At 34.3% G+C, this 16712-nt stretch overlaps 1 protein-coding gene and 1 long non-coding RNA gene across 2 annotated transcripts in view; one reads left to right on the top strand and one right to left on the bottom strand.

Moving 5' to 3' along the window:
- The window catches only part of LOC116163893 (acetylcholinesterase-like), an 82141-nt gene that overhangs the window by 42105 nt on the left and 23324 nt on the right, over positions 1–16712 (top strand). Inside the window, exon 5 of the mRNA XM_031478024.1 lies at positions 815–972. Coding sequence (XP_031333884.1) covers positions 815–972 — 158 coding nt within the window. The remainder of the gene's footprint in view (positions 1–814; positions 973–16712) is intronic.
- On the bottom strand, positions 4449–5761 carry LOC116162892. The gene is made up of 3 exons (XR_004143641.1): positions 5375–5761; positions 5070–5153; positions 4449–4528 (listed from the first exon to the last, which is right to left on the bottom strand). It is a non-coding gene; the product is annotated as an uncharacterized LOC116162892 (long non-coding RNA).

Here is a 16712-nt window from a genome sequence, read left to right on the forward strand (position 1 = left end):
ACAAAATTACATTCCATAGGTGCATTAATTTTGTAAGTGGTAATGTAAAACAAGTTGTAAATCAGCATATGCATGATTAAAGCGCATTTTTGGTAATGCAGGTCAGTATTTTATTAGCGAAGTTTAAATTATCGATCTCACGAGTAATTTTGGCTGCGTTAAATAATTAATTTTATTTAATTTCAATTGACGGTACGTCTTCATTTTGTAAAACAAATCACAAAGTAAATAATAAGTTTTTATACTGGTAGCGCTATCTAACGGTAAAATTATAGCACCTCCGAAACCCATATCGAATTTATTTTCATCAATTATCGATCTCACAAGTAATGTAACTCAAAATAGACTAGTGCCTGCACATCTACACTATAGCAGAAAGCTTTTAGTGAAAATTTGAATTCTCTAGCTATTGTAGTTGTGGAGAACTCACGCGGACAGCCGGCCTGCCAGCAATAACGAATATAATAGCGTATTTTTTTCAAAAATGCGCTAAAAAATTTCAATAGGAATCGAGATATGCCATTGCATCAATACTACACACACAGATTTAATTTCATGAATGTATCAAACTAAGTGTAAATACGGTATACAAATATTCTCGTTTGATGGTTGTATTCCCAGTTTTTCCTTATTTAACGCAAAATCATAAACTTTTAATTTGGTAGCTTTATATTATTATAACTAGCAAGTAATAAGCGTAATTTAACTTATAATACCACGAAAAAAACGACATAGCATCAAGGCACACAAAATATAGTACGAACAGCGATAAAGCGATTTTTATGTGAAAACTTATTTGCTCTTTTATTTATAGAAAACCCGTGACGGATGACGTAAATTGGCCTATATACACAAAAGAACATCCCCAATATTTTATCTTCAATGCCGATAAAACAGGAATAGGTAGAGGACCGCGGGCAACTGCATGCGCATTTTGGAACAACTTCCTACCGAGACTTCGAGACAATACAGGTAAGCGCTCAAAGTGTCAATCAGACGTGCAACCTATCATTAAACCGAATTTAAGTAAAAGTGTCTCGAATTTAATCATCGTAAATAACGGAGAAATTACGTGATAAACGTAAAATTCGTGTGACAGGTTGTTTCGTCTTTTACTTTGAAAAGGCAGACAATTCCTATTGCTTAATGGCACCATTTTCAAGACCGAAATTTAATTAACTTGCTTTTGTACACGCACTTGCGATACAATGTCCCTTCTAATAGGTAAAAGGAAACTATTTATTTTCCGGTACCTTTTTTCCACTAATATGATTACTAATGTGTTCTGATTTTAATTTTTGTTCATTAAACTCCACTGAAAAAATTAAAAAATTAGATGCAGCTGCTACCAATTAGGTACTATTAAAAATAAGTGTAACCTTGTAACTGCAATACTTCCAGTGATTACAGAGATGTATGGAAATTATAATACGAGTCCTTTCTATTTATTTATATTTAAATAAATGAAATTTAATTGCACAATGAAAAACACTCAAATTCACTCATAGACATTTGACCCATATTCCTTGTTGGAAAAATGGAATACGACTATTGGTGGGTTTATACTAATCATTAGAAGATTAAGAAATAACCAATAGAATCAAAGGGACTAATGATAATGATTGTATAACCCCACCATAAAAGTAATTTATCCATGTATTCAATTACGTTATTTATTGGACGTATTTAATTGCTTGAAAATTCATTGAAAGAGAATCACCAATTATTCATGAACTTTATTATATTTATTCATGAAATTTTATAACTTTTGGAGCGAATACGTGCCTCTTCAAATAGGCGTTACTTTAGGAGCTCTGAAACCCTGAACCATATAACCAGCTTGTACTAAATAGATTAATTCTTCAAAAGTAAAAAAGTTTTGTGCGACATTAATCTTCTGACGTTACTTAATGCATATGTATCGTTTTCAATTGAACTTAATTTTAAATTATACGTTCACCTCAATTATCAGTTAAAAGGAAAATGGATATGGGGCGTTGGCCATCCGCAGATACAACTCCAGTGATCCCACTGAATCCCCGAATATTGGAAGCTGTTACCATAAATTTTATATGCTACCAAAAACTTAAACTACCCAGTACAATATTTTCACTGAAGAAAGGGTATTTCTCATTTTTGTGCTACGACTACCAGCACTACATCACTCTCAAGTGGACCATCCAATTTACTTGATTGTAAATTTATCTTCAATGCGTTTGAAAACTGACAATAAGACTGTATGGAGTGTAATTTCAAAGTCAGAACTTATAAAGTTCATATCTTCTAACAGATCATTATGGGCATACATTAGTCAATAGTTAGTCAATCACTTTTTTCTATTAAGGACATTAGTCTAATAATATTAGATAATAATAGAAATTTTAAGTCAGTATTAGGAAAGAATTTTCATGGGAAAATTTATAATTTTCCACCACACTATTTAGCATACGTCGCGGCCCAGCGCAATGGCAACAAAAGTGGCGGAAATGCGCCCCTATTAGTTCCCACCAGGGACACAACCCCACGACAGTTAACTAAATTCTAAGTATCAAGTATCAAAAAATTCATAAGGATTAATTTTAAGATGTACATGTATGTGGTTACTAGAGCTACCCTTAAGCAAGAAATAAATATTTTTGATGCTCGACAAAGTGAGGGCCTTGCGGAAGGGAGTTGAAAAGTAAAAGATTATATCTATGGGCCTACTAGATCCCCTTTATGCAGACGCAGAAATTTTTAAACTTCAGAAAAGTGCGCCATAAAGAAGTGATAAGTAAAAGGTAAAATTTATTTTTATACTGCATGTAGGTATATGGGGTTGCTAGAACTACAATGATGCAAAATTTGTATGAGATATGTTCCCAATTATTGTAAAATAATGGGGGTGGGGCGTTGGCCATCCTCAGCTGACTCAAGTGGTCCCACTGAACCCCCGAAGACTCACTTACCTTTTCAAAGCACCAGAGCTTCATAACATTTCTCCAAGTTAATCAGTTTGGATACGATACTAATAATTCTAATTTTAAAAGTTGCAGTAAAAATACAGTGTCTTTAGTTTAGGATGGATGACAGACCAAACCTCGAAAGAAAGCTCTTAACAGATGGTCGTGCAGTCCCTGCCGTATCAAAAGTCTGAAGTTACTAAGTAGGTGCAACCGCGAAGTCGTAGCTGTACCGTTTAGTATGGAGAAAAGTTATTTCGAAGCGGTTTAGACATTTATCCCCTGTCAAGAACTCTACTCCGTAAATTAACTAACCACAACTGCATGGCTTGGAGGATTGCTATGTGACATCTAGTACAAATTGTTACGGATTTTCATTACCACTAGCACTACCGCATTTTCGATACGATCGCGGTGCGCATTTTAACAGAGGATGCTTTAATGTAAATTTAGGCATATTAAATACGTTCGGAATCGGTTCTAAATTTCGGTAAGCGACAATGTACTAATTTCAGAATTAGGTTATACTTTTCATAGCTGCTAGCAGATCATTTGAGAAGGTTGAGAACGAAAGTTAATCTTACATAACCATAGATAATAGGCTGAGGGGATGGTCACAGCCCACTCAGTTTAATAATAAAAATTATGCATCGACGTCCAGGTAAATACACAAAAAATAAAATGCGCATGCAAATGGAAAGATCCTACCTTGATAATGCTGCCCTTCTAGAATCTGTAACAATGAATAAGTATAAGTATATTTGATTAAAATTAAACAAAATATTTTATGCTTAATGCTTCTAAAAGCAGCTTACATTACGAGGGCATGTAAAGTGCTGAGGCTTAATTTATTAACCTGGTATCAACAGAAACTCTGATGAGATGAAAGGTTACTTTCCACTATAATTATAGGAAGACAATAGAGAATAGACAATTGATAATGCAATTGAAATGTTAATTGAAAAATAAACGAACATGCTAAATCTTTGAAAAAAGTTCGTCATTTTACATTTGTGAAGAGTTCTCAGTAAGAAAAGCAAACACAAGGAGATCTATTTTAGACACAAATAGATTCTATATTGGTACAAAGAAGATATAAGGAGGGAGTCTTGATCTACCAGGAGCTGACATATTCAGCTACCATATTGTCATAGTTACAGATTCAGAGATAAGACTGAAAAGAGTGAGGAAAGCTGCTGATAGTAGCAAAAAGGATTTGGAAATTTGAAAGAATTGGACAAGGATGAAATAAGATGCAAAAAAAGAAAGTGTGAACAAACATTGGGAGGAAATAAAGGAAGGTGTAACCAAAATTGGTAAAGAGTGCATCCGTTTTAGCAAGAGACCCGCAACAAAGAAACCTTGGAAAACAACAACAAATGATAAATAGCTGCAGGAATTAAAAAATAAACGAACATGCTACATCTTTGAAAAAATTTTGTCATTTTAGACGTCTGAAGAGGATAATTGCATATTATGTTCTCAGTAAAAAAAATAAAATCTTACCCTTTAGCCTTATTAATTCTATCTCTCCTATGGAGGACTGTTACTCATTAAAGACACCGCATCAGACTTCGTTACCATTACTGAAAAGTTGAAAATAGAAATCAGTACAAAAAAATTAAAGAGGACCAATTAGTAAGGAAAGACAGCAATGCTGTAAGGTTGTGATGGGACATTGGAATACCAATGTGGGAAATGAGCAGGTTAAGGGAGTGGTTGAAAAATACGGACTCTGAGAAAGGAGATGAGTTTTCTAAAGAAAATAATTTGATTGTTACGAAAACACGGGTTGAGAACAATAAAAGAAGGCCCTACACCTGCAAAACCTGTAAAAGAAATGAAGGATGGCAGCAGGAGTCGATAATATCCCCATAGATTTATTGAAATGTCTGCAAGACATGGAAATCTTTGAGGAGCAATAGTTTTGCTCTCGCAGTAGGAAATCATGAGAATAAACAATTTTGATGCACAATAAGAGTAGGTATCATCTCATTACATAACTGCAATAAGAGAATTATGATGTGCAAACTCTTCTTTTAAATGCTGCTAGGAGTTAAATCTTTATATTTAGGCCTATGGAGTTTCCATAGTTGCCGTTATGCATAATTAATCAAAGAAACTTACCTTTTGCATTATTAATTCGGGCTTCCTAGATTAGGACTGCTAACTATTTGAGGTCCCACGACGTCCTTATTTTTGGTACCATCACTGAAAAGTGTAATATTATGTAGGACCATGAAATTCCCATGTGATTTTCTCGAAAATGTTTGTGTAAAACTATATTTAAAAAATGAGTTTTTGGATTATTCTTAAATCACGTCATTTGAGAATTGAAAATACAGTTATTAACGATTTTTTTACATAAGCATGACGTTGAGTGTTGGCTATGTTGTAACTTGAACGGTTAAGGGAAGTGGCATACTACTCACCTTTTTCCAATTGAACAAACATGATTAGTGGTTATGGCTGCATCCGATACGATCCATCACGGCAGGTTGGACCCCCTCACAACAGTAGATTTAGTAGTCTACTACCTGGCTCTGAGAAATAATGGAGTTAGTAAGGAACCAAGCAATATAGTGATTGAAACGCTCACCTACCTTTAAAATTTAAAAAAAAGCAATCTACGTGTAATACTAAGTAAATTGTAACACCTTTCGAAGTCACTCACTTGAAAGCGGAAGATTTAACTCGCAGAGAAAATCAAATTCATTCATAATAGCAGTGTGGCTATGAATTCATAGTCATGCCGATTATAATGAAGTAAGTTGGTTGACGCTGCGAAACAGATCAGTTGACCTTTGGGCCAATCTTACATTAACAAGATGACAGACGAAGAGAACAGTCACATAGTCAAATAGTATTATGGCACGAAGATTAGCTAAATTCGACGTTGTTATTCCTATATGCACTACACACTCCCCCCCCCCCACTGCACTGCTAAATACACAAAAAAGAAAATGGCCCATGCATAGAAAAGAAAAATCCTACCTTGATAAGGCTGCCCTTCTGGAATCTGCAACAAAAAATACATTTATGTTAAAGTGACAATTGCCAATAACGTAACTACTTAAAATTGAACAAAATGGTTAGGGTAGAAGCATTCCCAAGGGACTTATTATAAAAAAATTATGTGGCGCACCAAGGTAAAAGAATTAAAAATCAAAACTACTGAATCAAGAAACCAAACTACCCAAAATGGGCTTTCAATCAAATGTGGCATTTTCGTTTAGTGAGGTGACGTTTCCTGTAAATTTGACCAAATTAAAAAGTGAGAACTCACCCCTAGCCTTATTAAGTCGATCTCGCCTGAGAAGAACCATAATATAAACCACGGAAGGAACGGCGCTGCACAACCGCACTACAGGTAACACCCTTCTCCATTGCTGAAAAGTGGAATATTGTACATCAGAAAGAGAATGCAAAACAATTCGAATATTTCTTCAGTTATGGGAAAAAGTAGTGAGTAAAACGCTGAGAGCTTTATTTTTACTTTCAATGTTTTGGTAAGAAAGAAGGTGTAACCTAACGGAAAATTTTGCAGTAATTAATTTTGCTTGAAAAGTGCATACCGTCACGATCTGCACGATCCACATAGATTTGTGTTAAAAACAGTGGTGCACTTACCTCGCTCGCTTGAGTGGTCTCCAGGTGATTCTGCCACCGGATCGTAGGTTCACTTGGATCTTCTGGAGTTGATTCAGATCACACACTCTGCAATCCCAAGGGTGAGGCTGTGAATAATCGAAAACATCAGTAAGCAGGCCAATTCTTTGCGTGTTTGTTTATTAAAAAATATCAGAACTCATTAGTAAACAAACAAGCTTGTGCCAATTCAATCGCACTTACCTTTTTTTTTTAAAAAAAAGAGTAAATTAACCTTCTAGAAATCCTAAGGGAGTACAGAAATCTTCGAAATCACTCAACTTCGAAACGAAAGAATTAGCCGCATTACAGTTATGCTTTCGTCACTAAGATGGTGACAAGATGGCCACAACTCACTCAGTATTATCGTACGAAAGTTAGCTAAACTTAATACTTTACCTCGTGGTTATGCACTATTCACTTTTCCCCACTGCTAAATACATAAAATGAAAAAATGCAATAAACCCTACACCCACATGCAAAAAGAAAAAATCCTACCTTTATAAGGCTGCCCTTCTGGAATCTGGAACAAAGAGTAAATCTGGAATTAAACATGTGAGAATATTTGTTTAAAATCGAAGTAATATGTCGAAACTATTCTCAAAGAAAAGTCAACTAAGGATCGAAACTGCTGAATTGAAAAAAGTGTAATTCGTTTGAAAATTGTACATTACAATGCAATCAAAATAAGACAAGAGCTAATTGAAGAAGTATACCGTGATTATTTACCGCCATTTTGTTTTTTTTTTGTTTTTGTTTTTAACTTCACCAATAAAAAATTAGGAGCACTCCAAATTTCGATTTTAAGATTTCCTCGGATCTTTACGTTTCAAGATTCCCGGAGTTAAAAAAATCGCGTTTTTAAAAATTATGTGAGATTATTGGTGAGATTCAAGGCACCCCACTGGCTGACATTTTTTCGTGTAAAATATTGTGTTCTACTGACAGCTCCAGATTGCGCCATAGCTTTAAATAAAGTAGTTTCAGGCAAAAACTTACTTTTTCTATTATGTGTATACACTAAATTGTAATCTTAGCTCTAAAGTTTGTAACGATAACTGGCATAGCTTAGTGTGCCATTTAAAAAAAAACTTACCCTTTAGCCTTACTAATTCGGACTCTCCTAGGGAAGACCATTTATCCATCGCATTAGACACGAAACACCGCACAACCGCACTCACTCACACTTGCAGTTCAATTACGAATATCTGAAAAATAAAACATTATCACAAAGAGCTTCTAATGGAATATTAGAAACAATTTGAGATTTTGAAGGATCTCAGATCCTTTATAGTTTTGTATGGTTGTATGTTCTATTGTCCGCCCATTCGTCCGCGTTCGTTATAACTCATAGTTAAGCTCTCAAGATACTTTTTATAGCATTAGAAAAAGGCTAAAAGCATTATCTTAATGCCGAAGACATGAATTTCTTAATTCTTCCACTGAGATTGTTGGAAAACGATCAAGAGCACTATTTCGATGCCCAAGACAGGAATTTCATATGGATCGAAATTGCAAGGTTAAAAAAAATGGCTGTTAGAGAAGTGAGGATCCTACGATATTCCGTTGTATCAGAGACCACGTGAATAGATTTATGAGGAAGCTCATTTTCCATAACCGCTCAACCTGCTCTGCAAAAAGCCATCCAATGTAATCATTGCTGTAAAAGTGCACAAAAAAATCACACTTCTTATTTGATACACTGAATAGCAACAATCAAGTAAATTGTGCGAAACCAAACAAAATTGCCTTTAGTTATCTTTATGAAAGCTTACAACCGGAATTTAAAGGAGAAAAATGAAAACTCTATTAAGTTAGCCCCCCTCCCCTCCAATTAAAAAATAATGTGAAATGAAAATTTTTAAATAGTGAAAACAGAATCTTTATAATTAATTTTTTCGCGTACAAAAAGAGGTAGAATAATCGTTTCACATGATTTAGATGCAGAATTTATATCCCTATAACTTTTTTTTTTAAGTATTTTTGCGTAAAATATGTTAAACGCCTATGTTCCAATTTTCGATTTCCACCATGTACATATTTTGTGACTTTTACGTTGTGTTTCCCTATATGAAATAGCTTAATAAATTTTTCTATGCCAACGTAAATTAAGAAAAGCACATGCATGGATCAGTGCGTTTTGCACGCGTAAATTCAGACGTCATTCCGAAGAAGTTGCGTGCTGATGCATGAATGGGAGACCGATATCTATCAAATGAGACACCGTTCGACTTTCATTATGATAATGTTTCACCCTTTACACGAAGTGGCGGATGGACAACAAAAATCCTATACTTAGTAATCGGGCAACTTCACTTAAAAGAAATACTTCAGGACAAACGGTTCAATGGCAATTTTTAAATTGCATTTTGTACAGGGTAGCACGAGCGGTTGTAAGGGTGACGACCAAAACTGGCCTACAAAGTAGCTCGAGTAAAAAACAACGCACTGGATTGAAATACCTTTTGGCTAGGTTTAAGGGAAATATCATGCAAGGACCTGATAGTCCCCTCCTTCTTGTTGATTATTGTCAATGCCAAAACACCTCCGCGTCTAAGGGGTAAGTGCAAAAAATAAAGTTGAAAATGGCTTCAATAAAAATTGTAACAAAAAGCCTTAGAACTGTAGATACAACTGCATTAAAGACTCAGTTACAAGCATATTTACATCACCTCTTTAAATAACAAGCAAAGAGGGTGCCCCCTCACCCCCCTTTTTGGGGTCACTTTAAAATACGAACATTTTATAGAAAGAAATGAAATCTCTAGTTAAGGCCACAGGTGAAATGACTAATTGCTAATCTTGCAACATGTAGTGGTCTGCTGTTGGAAATTTACTTCGAAAACAATAATAAGAAGAAAGTGTAGAGTATGGCTTTAAGTTAGAATGGTTTTTAATCTAATGGTATAATCAATAATTACTTTTTTGGATTTTTACGTGACACCATCGAAAGTCAAAATTCGTTACATAAAATCTAAAATAAGCGTATTCTGGCATTAATCGACATACAAACTAAAGCGCTGGATTAAAAACATCTTTTTGAATCATTTGAAACATCTGTTTGCAGAAAAAAGATGGATGTTGTCTACAGTGATGTGATTTTTTTATAAGGTGTACTTGTTAGTTGTCTACGAAGCGTTTAACGCCCCTAATTACAAATCAAAAACTCACCCCCATCCGTTTAGATTCGATCCTTTATCAAGAAGCACTAAAATAACACACCACTCACGACAGCGCGCTATGCGAAGTGAAACACATCAATTAAATTCGAATACGTGTTACCTATAATAGCCGATAAGAGAGGTATAAGTTTGGCCCGTATCGTCTTATCTCAAAACTAGCATAACTGGCAAGTCAAAATTTCCAAATGGAATCGCGTTTAATGCAGAAGCCTCATTTTTTTTAAATACACAATTCTCGTTTCCATTGCATTAATAACTAGGGCTGTAATTTTTATTTTTTTATTGATTAACCCTAGAAAGTTGAGTCGTCGTCAAAAGTATAACGCCATTCTATGTTACATTGGGCATTTTTTTTAAGTTGACCGTTGCTTCGTCGCGAATTCAATTTATCCTACTTTATTTGATTGTTATTGGAAGGACACTTAATTTTTTTATCCTCAAACAAGAGGGAATGCCAGGCTAACGTCGATTTCGTGCAGGGGTGAAGGGATTTGGTAGATTCCTCTGGGACACACCTATGTAAACTCGGTTCGTGTGAAACTTTGAGACCTCAACAATGAAATATCGCATAAACCTGAAGTCTTTAGAGAAATTTTTTGTGTATTTCGAAAAATTGTTGAGATCTCAGACCCTCGGACGGACCGAATTTACATATGTATTATTAGCTCTGTCTTTCATATTTTGTTAACAAAGTACAATTACGTCCTCACTTTCACCTGGTAAACGTTTTGAGGCTTTTGCGTACACTCGACCAGGTCGATAAAGTAAAAAACTAATTATTTTGCTTCGACCAAAAGACCCTAATATGAACAATTTGTCGGGGCATGTTGAAGGACTCTTTAAGGCAACAAACTAAAGATATTTTCAACGAAATTGCAATTGCTTAATCGTTTTTTTTTTTCAAATAAAACCTCCTGGATATTATTACTTATTTCGATTCCTTGGCCAATTTTAGTGTGACTTTATGTATTACACATGATATCCAAAATGGCTCGTTTAGCCGCAATTCGTCAATTTTTTTTTAAAAATAGATGTCCAATTGAATATCGCAGTTATCATAAAACTTAGATTTTAGATATCATGTAGGTATAATGCATAAAGTCACACTAAAATTGACCAAGGAATCGAAACATACAACAATGTACAAGGGGGGTTTTGTTTAAAAAAAATGTAAGTTTGATATCAATTACCCTGTGTTTTCGGTAAAAATATGTTTAGATTTAACTAGACTAAAAATTAGTATTTGAAGTTTTCAATTTATTCTATAATTATCCTTCAACATTAATTTTTGCAGTTATGATGGGACCCACTAGATGCCCTCTTTTTTATTTAAAATGTTCGAGGAGGTGCTTATAATTCAGAGATAGTGCTGAAGAAGGTACCTACTACCTACTACCTACCTACTAATATTACTACCGTGTACCGTAACACTATATTTGGCACAATGCTATATGCATCGAGCACACCTCGTTAAAGTATGAGTGGAAAATGTACCTTAAAAAAACCGGGGGACTGATTTTCCAAATCAACAGCGCTAATTAAAATTGGAACAGCACTAGCACCATTTAAAAATGTTCAATATACATTTTTTTATTACGACGGCTAACTTGATGGACCACACGACAACTCAATCTTTTCCACAAGCATCCCACTTGCTTTAACGATTGAATAAAAATAAATTGTTTATTCAATGCTTTAACTAAAAAGTCCTGCTCCAAAAATTTGAATAAAAAATTGCACAGCAAATAAAAAAAATAAACCCCCTCGCCACAAGCATTCCGCCTACTTCGAATAAAAGGACCTGATTCCAAAATTTCTTCAACATTTACTCGCACATAAAAAAGATCGTACCGTGTATGCACTTACGCCCTTTTGATTTTAATTTAAAAAAAAACTTGTAGCCGAAATTTAAGGGAAAAAATGGCGAAAGTGTACACGGAACTTGCCACAATCATTCCATTTGCATAGCGCATAAGGCCAGAATTTCAGAGAAACTTTATAAAAGCTTGCAGCCGATATTTATAGAAAAAATCACCAAAAGTAAGCAAGTTGATTCTGTGCGTACGTACGTTTTGGCCTTTACGTTGTGTTTCCATACAAAATAGTTTGACAAATGATGCATTTTGCTATATCCACGTAACCCTGATAAGGAGAAAAAAAGAAAAACACGTGCTTGAGTCAGTGCATTTTGCACGCGTAAATTCAGACGTCATTCCAAAGAAGTTGCTTGCCGATATCTATCAAATGAGACATAAGCGACCGTTCGACATTCTCTATGATAAGATCTCACCCTTTACACGAAGTGGCCGACAGACGACCAATACCTATAGTAGCTAATAGGGCAACTTCACTTAAAAGAATGCTTTAAAAACTATCAGGACAAACGGTTCCATTGCGATTTTTAAATTGCATTTCGTACAGGGCAGCACGGGTGCTTGCAAGGATGACGACCAAAACGGGTCTACAAAGTAGCTCTAGTAAAAAACAACGCGCTTGTATACCTTATTTCAGCATGAAATGAAATACCTTTTGCCTAGGTTCCTTCCTCTTTTACTAAATGCACCCCTGCAGGATAGTAATCGGGCAAATACTTGGTTTATCACTCATCAGGGAGATGAAGAGTCGAAGGAAGTCTATCGTCAGCCAGTAAGGCGAAAATCTATGCAGACGCCTATTTGTTGATTAGTGCCAAAACACCTCGCAAGTCGCAAAACACTAAACACCCCCCGCGTTTAAGGGGTAGGTGCACAAAGAAACAGTTAAAAATTGCTTGAATCAAAATCAATTGTTGCAGAAAGCCTTAGAACTGTATATACACCTGCATTAAAGACTCACATTACAAGCAGATTTACATAGCCTCTTTAAATAACAAGCAAAGGGAGGGAGAGGGTTTTTGGCGACTATCCCCCTGTCTACTATAATTATGCAAGAAAAAGGTCACTTTAAAATACGAACATTTTATAGAATGAAAACTTTAGATAAAACCGCAGGTGGAATGACTAATTGCTAATCTTGCAACATGTGGCGGTCTGCTGTTGGAAATTTACTTCGAAAACAATAATAAGAAGAAAGTATAGAGCCCCGTTATAATTTAAAATGGTTTTTAATCTAATGGTATAATCAATAATTACTTTTTTGGATTTTTACGTGATACCATAGGAAGTCAAAATTCGTTACATAAAATCTAAAATAAGCGTATTCTGGCATTAATTGACATTCATACTAACTAAAACGCTGGATTAAAAATCTTTTTGAATCATTTGAAACATCTGTTTGCTATGGATGTTGTCTACAGTGATGTGATTTTTTTTATAAAGTCTACTTGTTTTCTCTACGTAGCGTTAACACCCCTAATTACAAATCAAAAACTCACCCCTATCCGTTTTGAATCGATCAAGAATCATGAAGCACTAAAATAACACACCACTCACGACAGCGCGCAATGCGAAGTGAAACACATTAATTAAATTCGAATACGTGTTACCTATAATACCCTATAAGAGAGGTATAAGTTTGGCCCATATCGTCTTATCTCAAAACTGGCATAAATGGCAAGTAAAAATCTCCACATGCAATCGTGTTGTATTGCAGAAGCCTCGTCATTTTAAATAAATACAGAATTCTCAACAATATCAGTCATTATCGTTTTTGGGATGTACCAAATATTTTTGTTTCTGTGACTATAATTTTAGGCATTTCTATACATGCGCATTGAACGTAACCCTTTTCGTTCCTATTGCATTATTTTTTCGTAAGCTTTCCACTTGCTTTGCCAAAAATGATCTAGTGTGACATTCGGCAAAATTACTTTATCCCAGTTGGCTTGCAATTTACTATTAAAACGTATTAAAAAATTAATTTAGTTCCTATGCATTACAGCAGAACGTTTTGCGGCATCCCAGACAATATTTGTAATTGAAAAATGTGTAAACAAATATAGAAAACGAGCTCATGGGTATGGCTAAAGCATGTGCAAAACCAAATTTTGAACCTGGCATTAGATTTGCTTTTATTCCAAGTGCCTATGTATCAAATTTCATTTTAATACCTTCATAAATAAAAAGTTTGCAATTCAGTTCATAAATAAACGAGCTGAAAAAAGGGCACTGTGAATGTTGTGCTGTCTTGAACTTGCATTTTATTTCGTGCCCCGGGTCCAATTTTTATTAATAATGATAGATGTTATTACCTATTAGAATGTACAATCATTTGTTTTACTTTGTCTACCCTTGCCGTCTACCAACTTAACCACAAATAGCGTGAGGTAGGAAAAACCAAAATTATTTAGTTCATGTGTATATAGAGAGTATTTTTCAATGTACTCGACGAAATTCGTGACCTAATAAAAATTTTGCTGTTGTTTGTCAAACAAAAACATCACCGAATTTCTCGTTTCTTTCTTTTCTTGCTTGATATCTAGTCGCTCGGACTGATTGACGGACGAACAGACGTAGCAAAAAATCTAACCACCAAACATACAAGCAAATTGCTTTTGAATATGATTATCCATAGGTTTGGTGTATAACAACGCATTTCATTTTGAGAAAGCGATAAACATTGTTTGACATTCTATACAATACAGTAAATGAACATGCACTTGTGTACAGCGTGAGTCAACGATTGCGCGGAGTAACTTAATGCCTTGAAGGTACGATTTTTCGATAGAGTGCTTTTGTGTTATGATATGGTTGAATATTCTCCACATTTTAAAAATATTTTGAATTATACAGGGTACTTCACCAAGTAGGGCCCTAAAAATGTATTTACGTGTAATTAGATGACTTTTTCATTGTATGGTTAATATATGAAAATCTTTCAAAGAAAATATGATTTATATAAGAATGGCATTTGTAAGCGTCAGTTTATTGTCAGAATTACTACTTAAATTTCGATTCCAGGCTCTGTTAGTAAAGTTAGTAAATTTCATATTAAAGAATCTCCCTTTTTTTTAATGGAACGCCGTGTATAAATTCATTTCTTATCTTGTAGCTCAACCAAAATCTTCAACTTTTGGGAATAATGTCCTATATCTCTGGTAGTTTTCGAAGTACCTTGGTTTTCTTGGTTTTTATAATCTTAATCTTTAGTAAGTTATAATTCACATAATAACAAAGGTGGCCATGCAAAAAATTTGAAACTAATGTGACTGACTGGATGGCATAAGGAGTTAAATTAAACCCGTTTTATTGTCAAGTGTTTTTACTATCAAGTCTATTCTCAAGTTTTCAGACTTAAAATGAATTATTCAAAAAATTAATCGATATGACTTTCGTTTTGAGTGAGGCCGATAGAAATTGCCTTCTAACTGAGAGCTTATACTTGACGAAATATTCAGTCCTCGGAATTTTCAAAATTTAATGGATTAGAATATAAAAACCAGGAAAACCAAGATATTTCGAAAACTATCAGAGATAGGTATGGGACATTATCACCAAAAGCTTTCTGGTGGAAGTAAATGATGGCAGAGACATATACAGGGTATTCTATTTAAAAAAAGTCAGATTTTTTAATATGAAGTTTTGTAACTTTGGACCTATAAAGAAAACACCCTGTAAATTTATTTTTAATTGTTTTATAGTAGATGTATATTTATTTAACTTTAACTTTACCCAGGATAAAATATGTGGAATCAAAATTTAAGTAGTAATTTTGACAAACTGACGCTTGCAAATGAAAAATGTTTCTTATAATAAAACAAATCTCTTTAAAACCACAAGTTTGTATATTAACCATGTAATAAAAAAGTGCAATTATACGCAGAATAAAAAAATGTATTAAAATACAGGGGGTTCCTTTAAAAAAAAAGTACCTTTGTAGTGCTCTACTTTGTGATCGCAGCCCCTATAATTCAAAATATTCTTAAAATGTGGGGAATATTGAACAAAATCATAATACTAAAGCGCTCTACCGTAAACTCTTATCTTCAAGGCATTAAGTTACTCCTCACCCTGTACAAGGGAGTTTTCGGGATACTTTGAGAGTCGAGATGCTCTACGAAGTAACTCGTGGACTATTTTTAAATACAAAAGTAGTCGGAATTTTTTCAGTTTCAAAACGAAACTTTGTTATGCAATCAAAATACGCAGCTTTACCAAATTTAAACTACCTATCTATCTCTTACAGTGGCCCTCGAATTTGAATCAGCCTGATTACAGGATGCGCCATTAGTGCGTGGATAAAAGATTGCGGGTTTATTAGCGCACATATTTAAAATTCATTTTCGGAGACAACCTAAACAATTTTTTAATGAAATTGCAATTGTTATACAGGGTCTTTTTTTATCAAAGTAGCATTTTGAATGCATACTTCGACATCTTGGTCAATTTTACTGTGTGTATTAGTGTGTGTATATGTGTAATACGTAACAACACTAAAATTGACCAAGGCATCGAAATATGCAATATCTTACAGGGGGTTCTGTTTAAAAAAATGCAACTTTCATAAAAATCGCCCTATATATCAATTGCAATTTCGTTGATATTTTTAGGTTGTATCCTTAAAGAGTCCTTAAAACATTCCCCAACAATGAGTTTTAAATATGTGTGTTAATAAACTCACAATTTTCGACCCACGCACTAATAGCCCACCCTGTATTGGTGATAAATGCCAAAACGCAACTTGCGTCTAAAGTATCTACGCAAAAGGTGTAAAATTGGAAATTGCTTGAATTAAAAACTAATTGACACAAGGAGACTTCGACTAAATCGATATTTTTTATATAGAACGACGAAAAAATCTGAAACTAAGCTAATAGTGGTCCCATTATTTTTCAGCAATTAATTTTTTTTAATCGTCCGTGTACCACAATCGTGGAACATAGTTCACCTAAAACATGAACACATTACCTTTTGACTTTTACGTTGTGTTTCCCTATGAAATAGTTTTCACAATCATAATCATAATTTCGAAGAAGTTGCTTGTTGATGCATTAATGGGAAAC

This window comes from Photinus pyralis, unplaced genomic scaffold, assembly GCF_008802855.1.
Source record: "Photinus pyralis isolate 1611_PpyrPB1 unplaced genomic scaffold, Ppyr1.3 Ppyr1.4_LG2, whole genome shotgun sequence".
In the NCBI taxonomy this organism is placed as follows: domain Eukaryota; kingdom Metazoa; phylum Arthropoda; class Insecta; order Coleoptera; family Lampyridae; genus Photinus; species Photinus pyralis.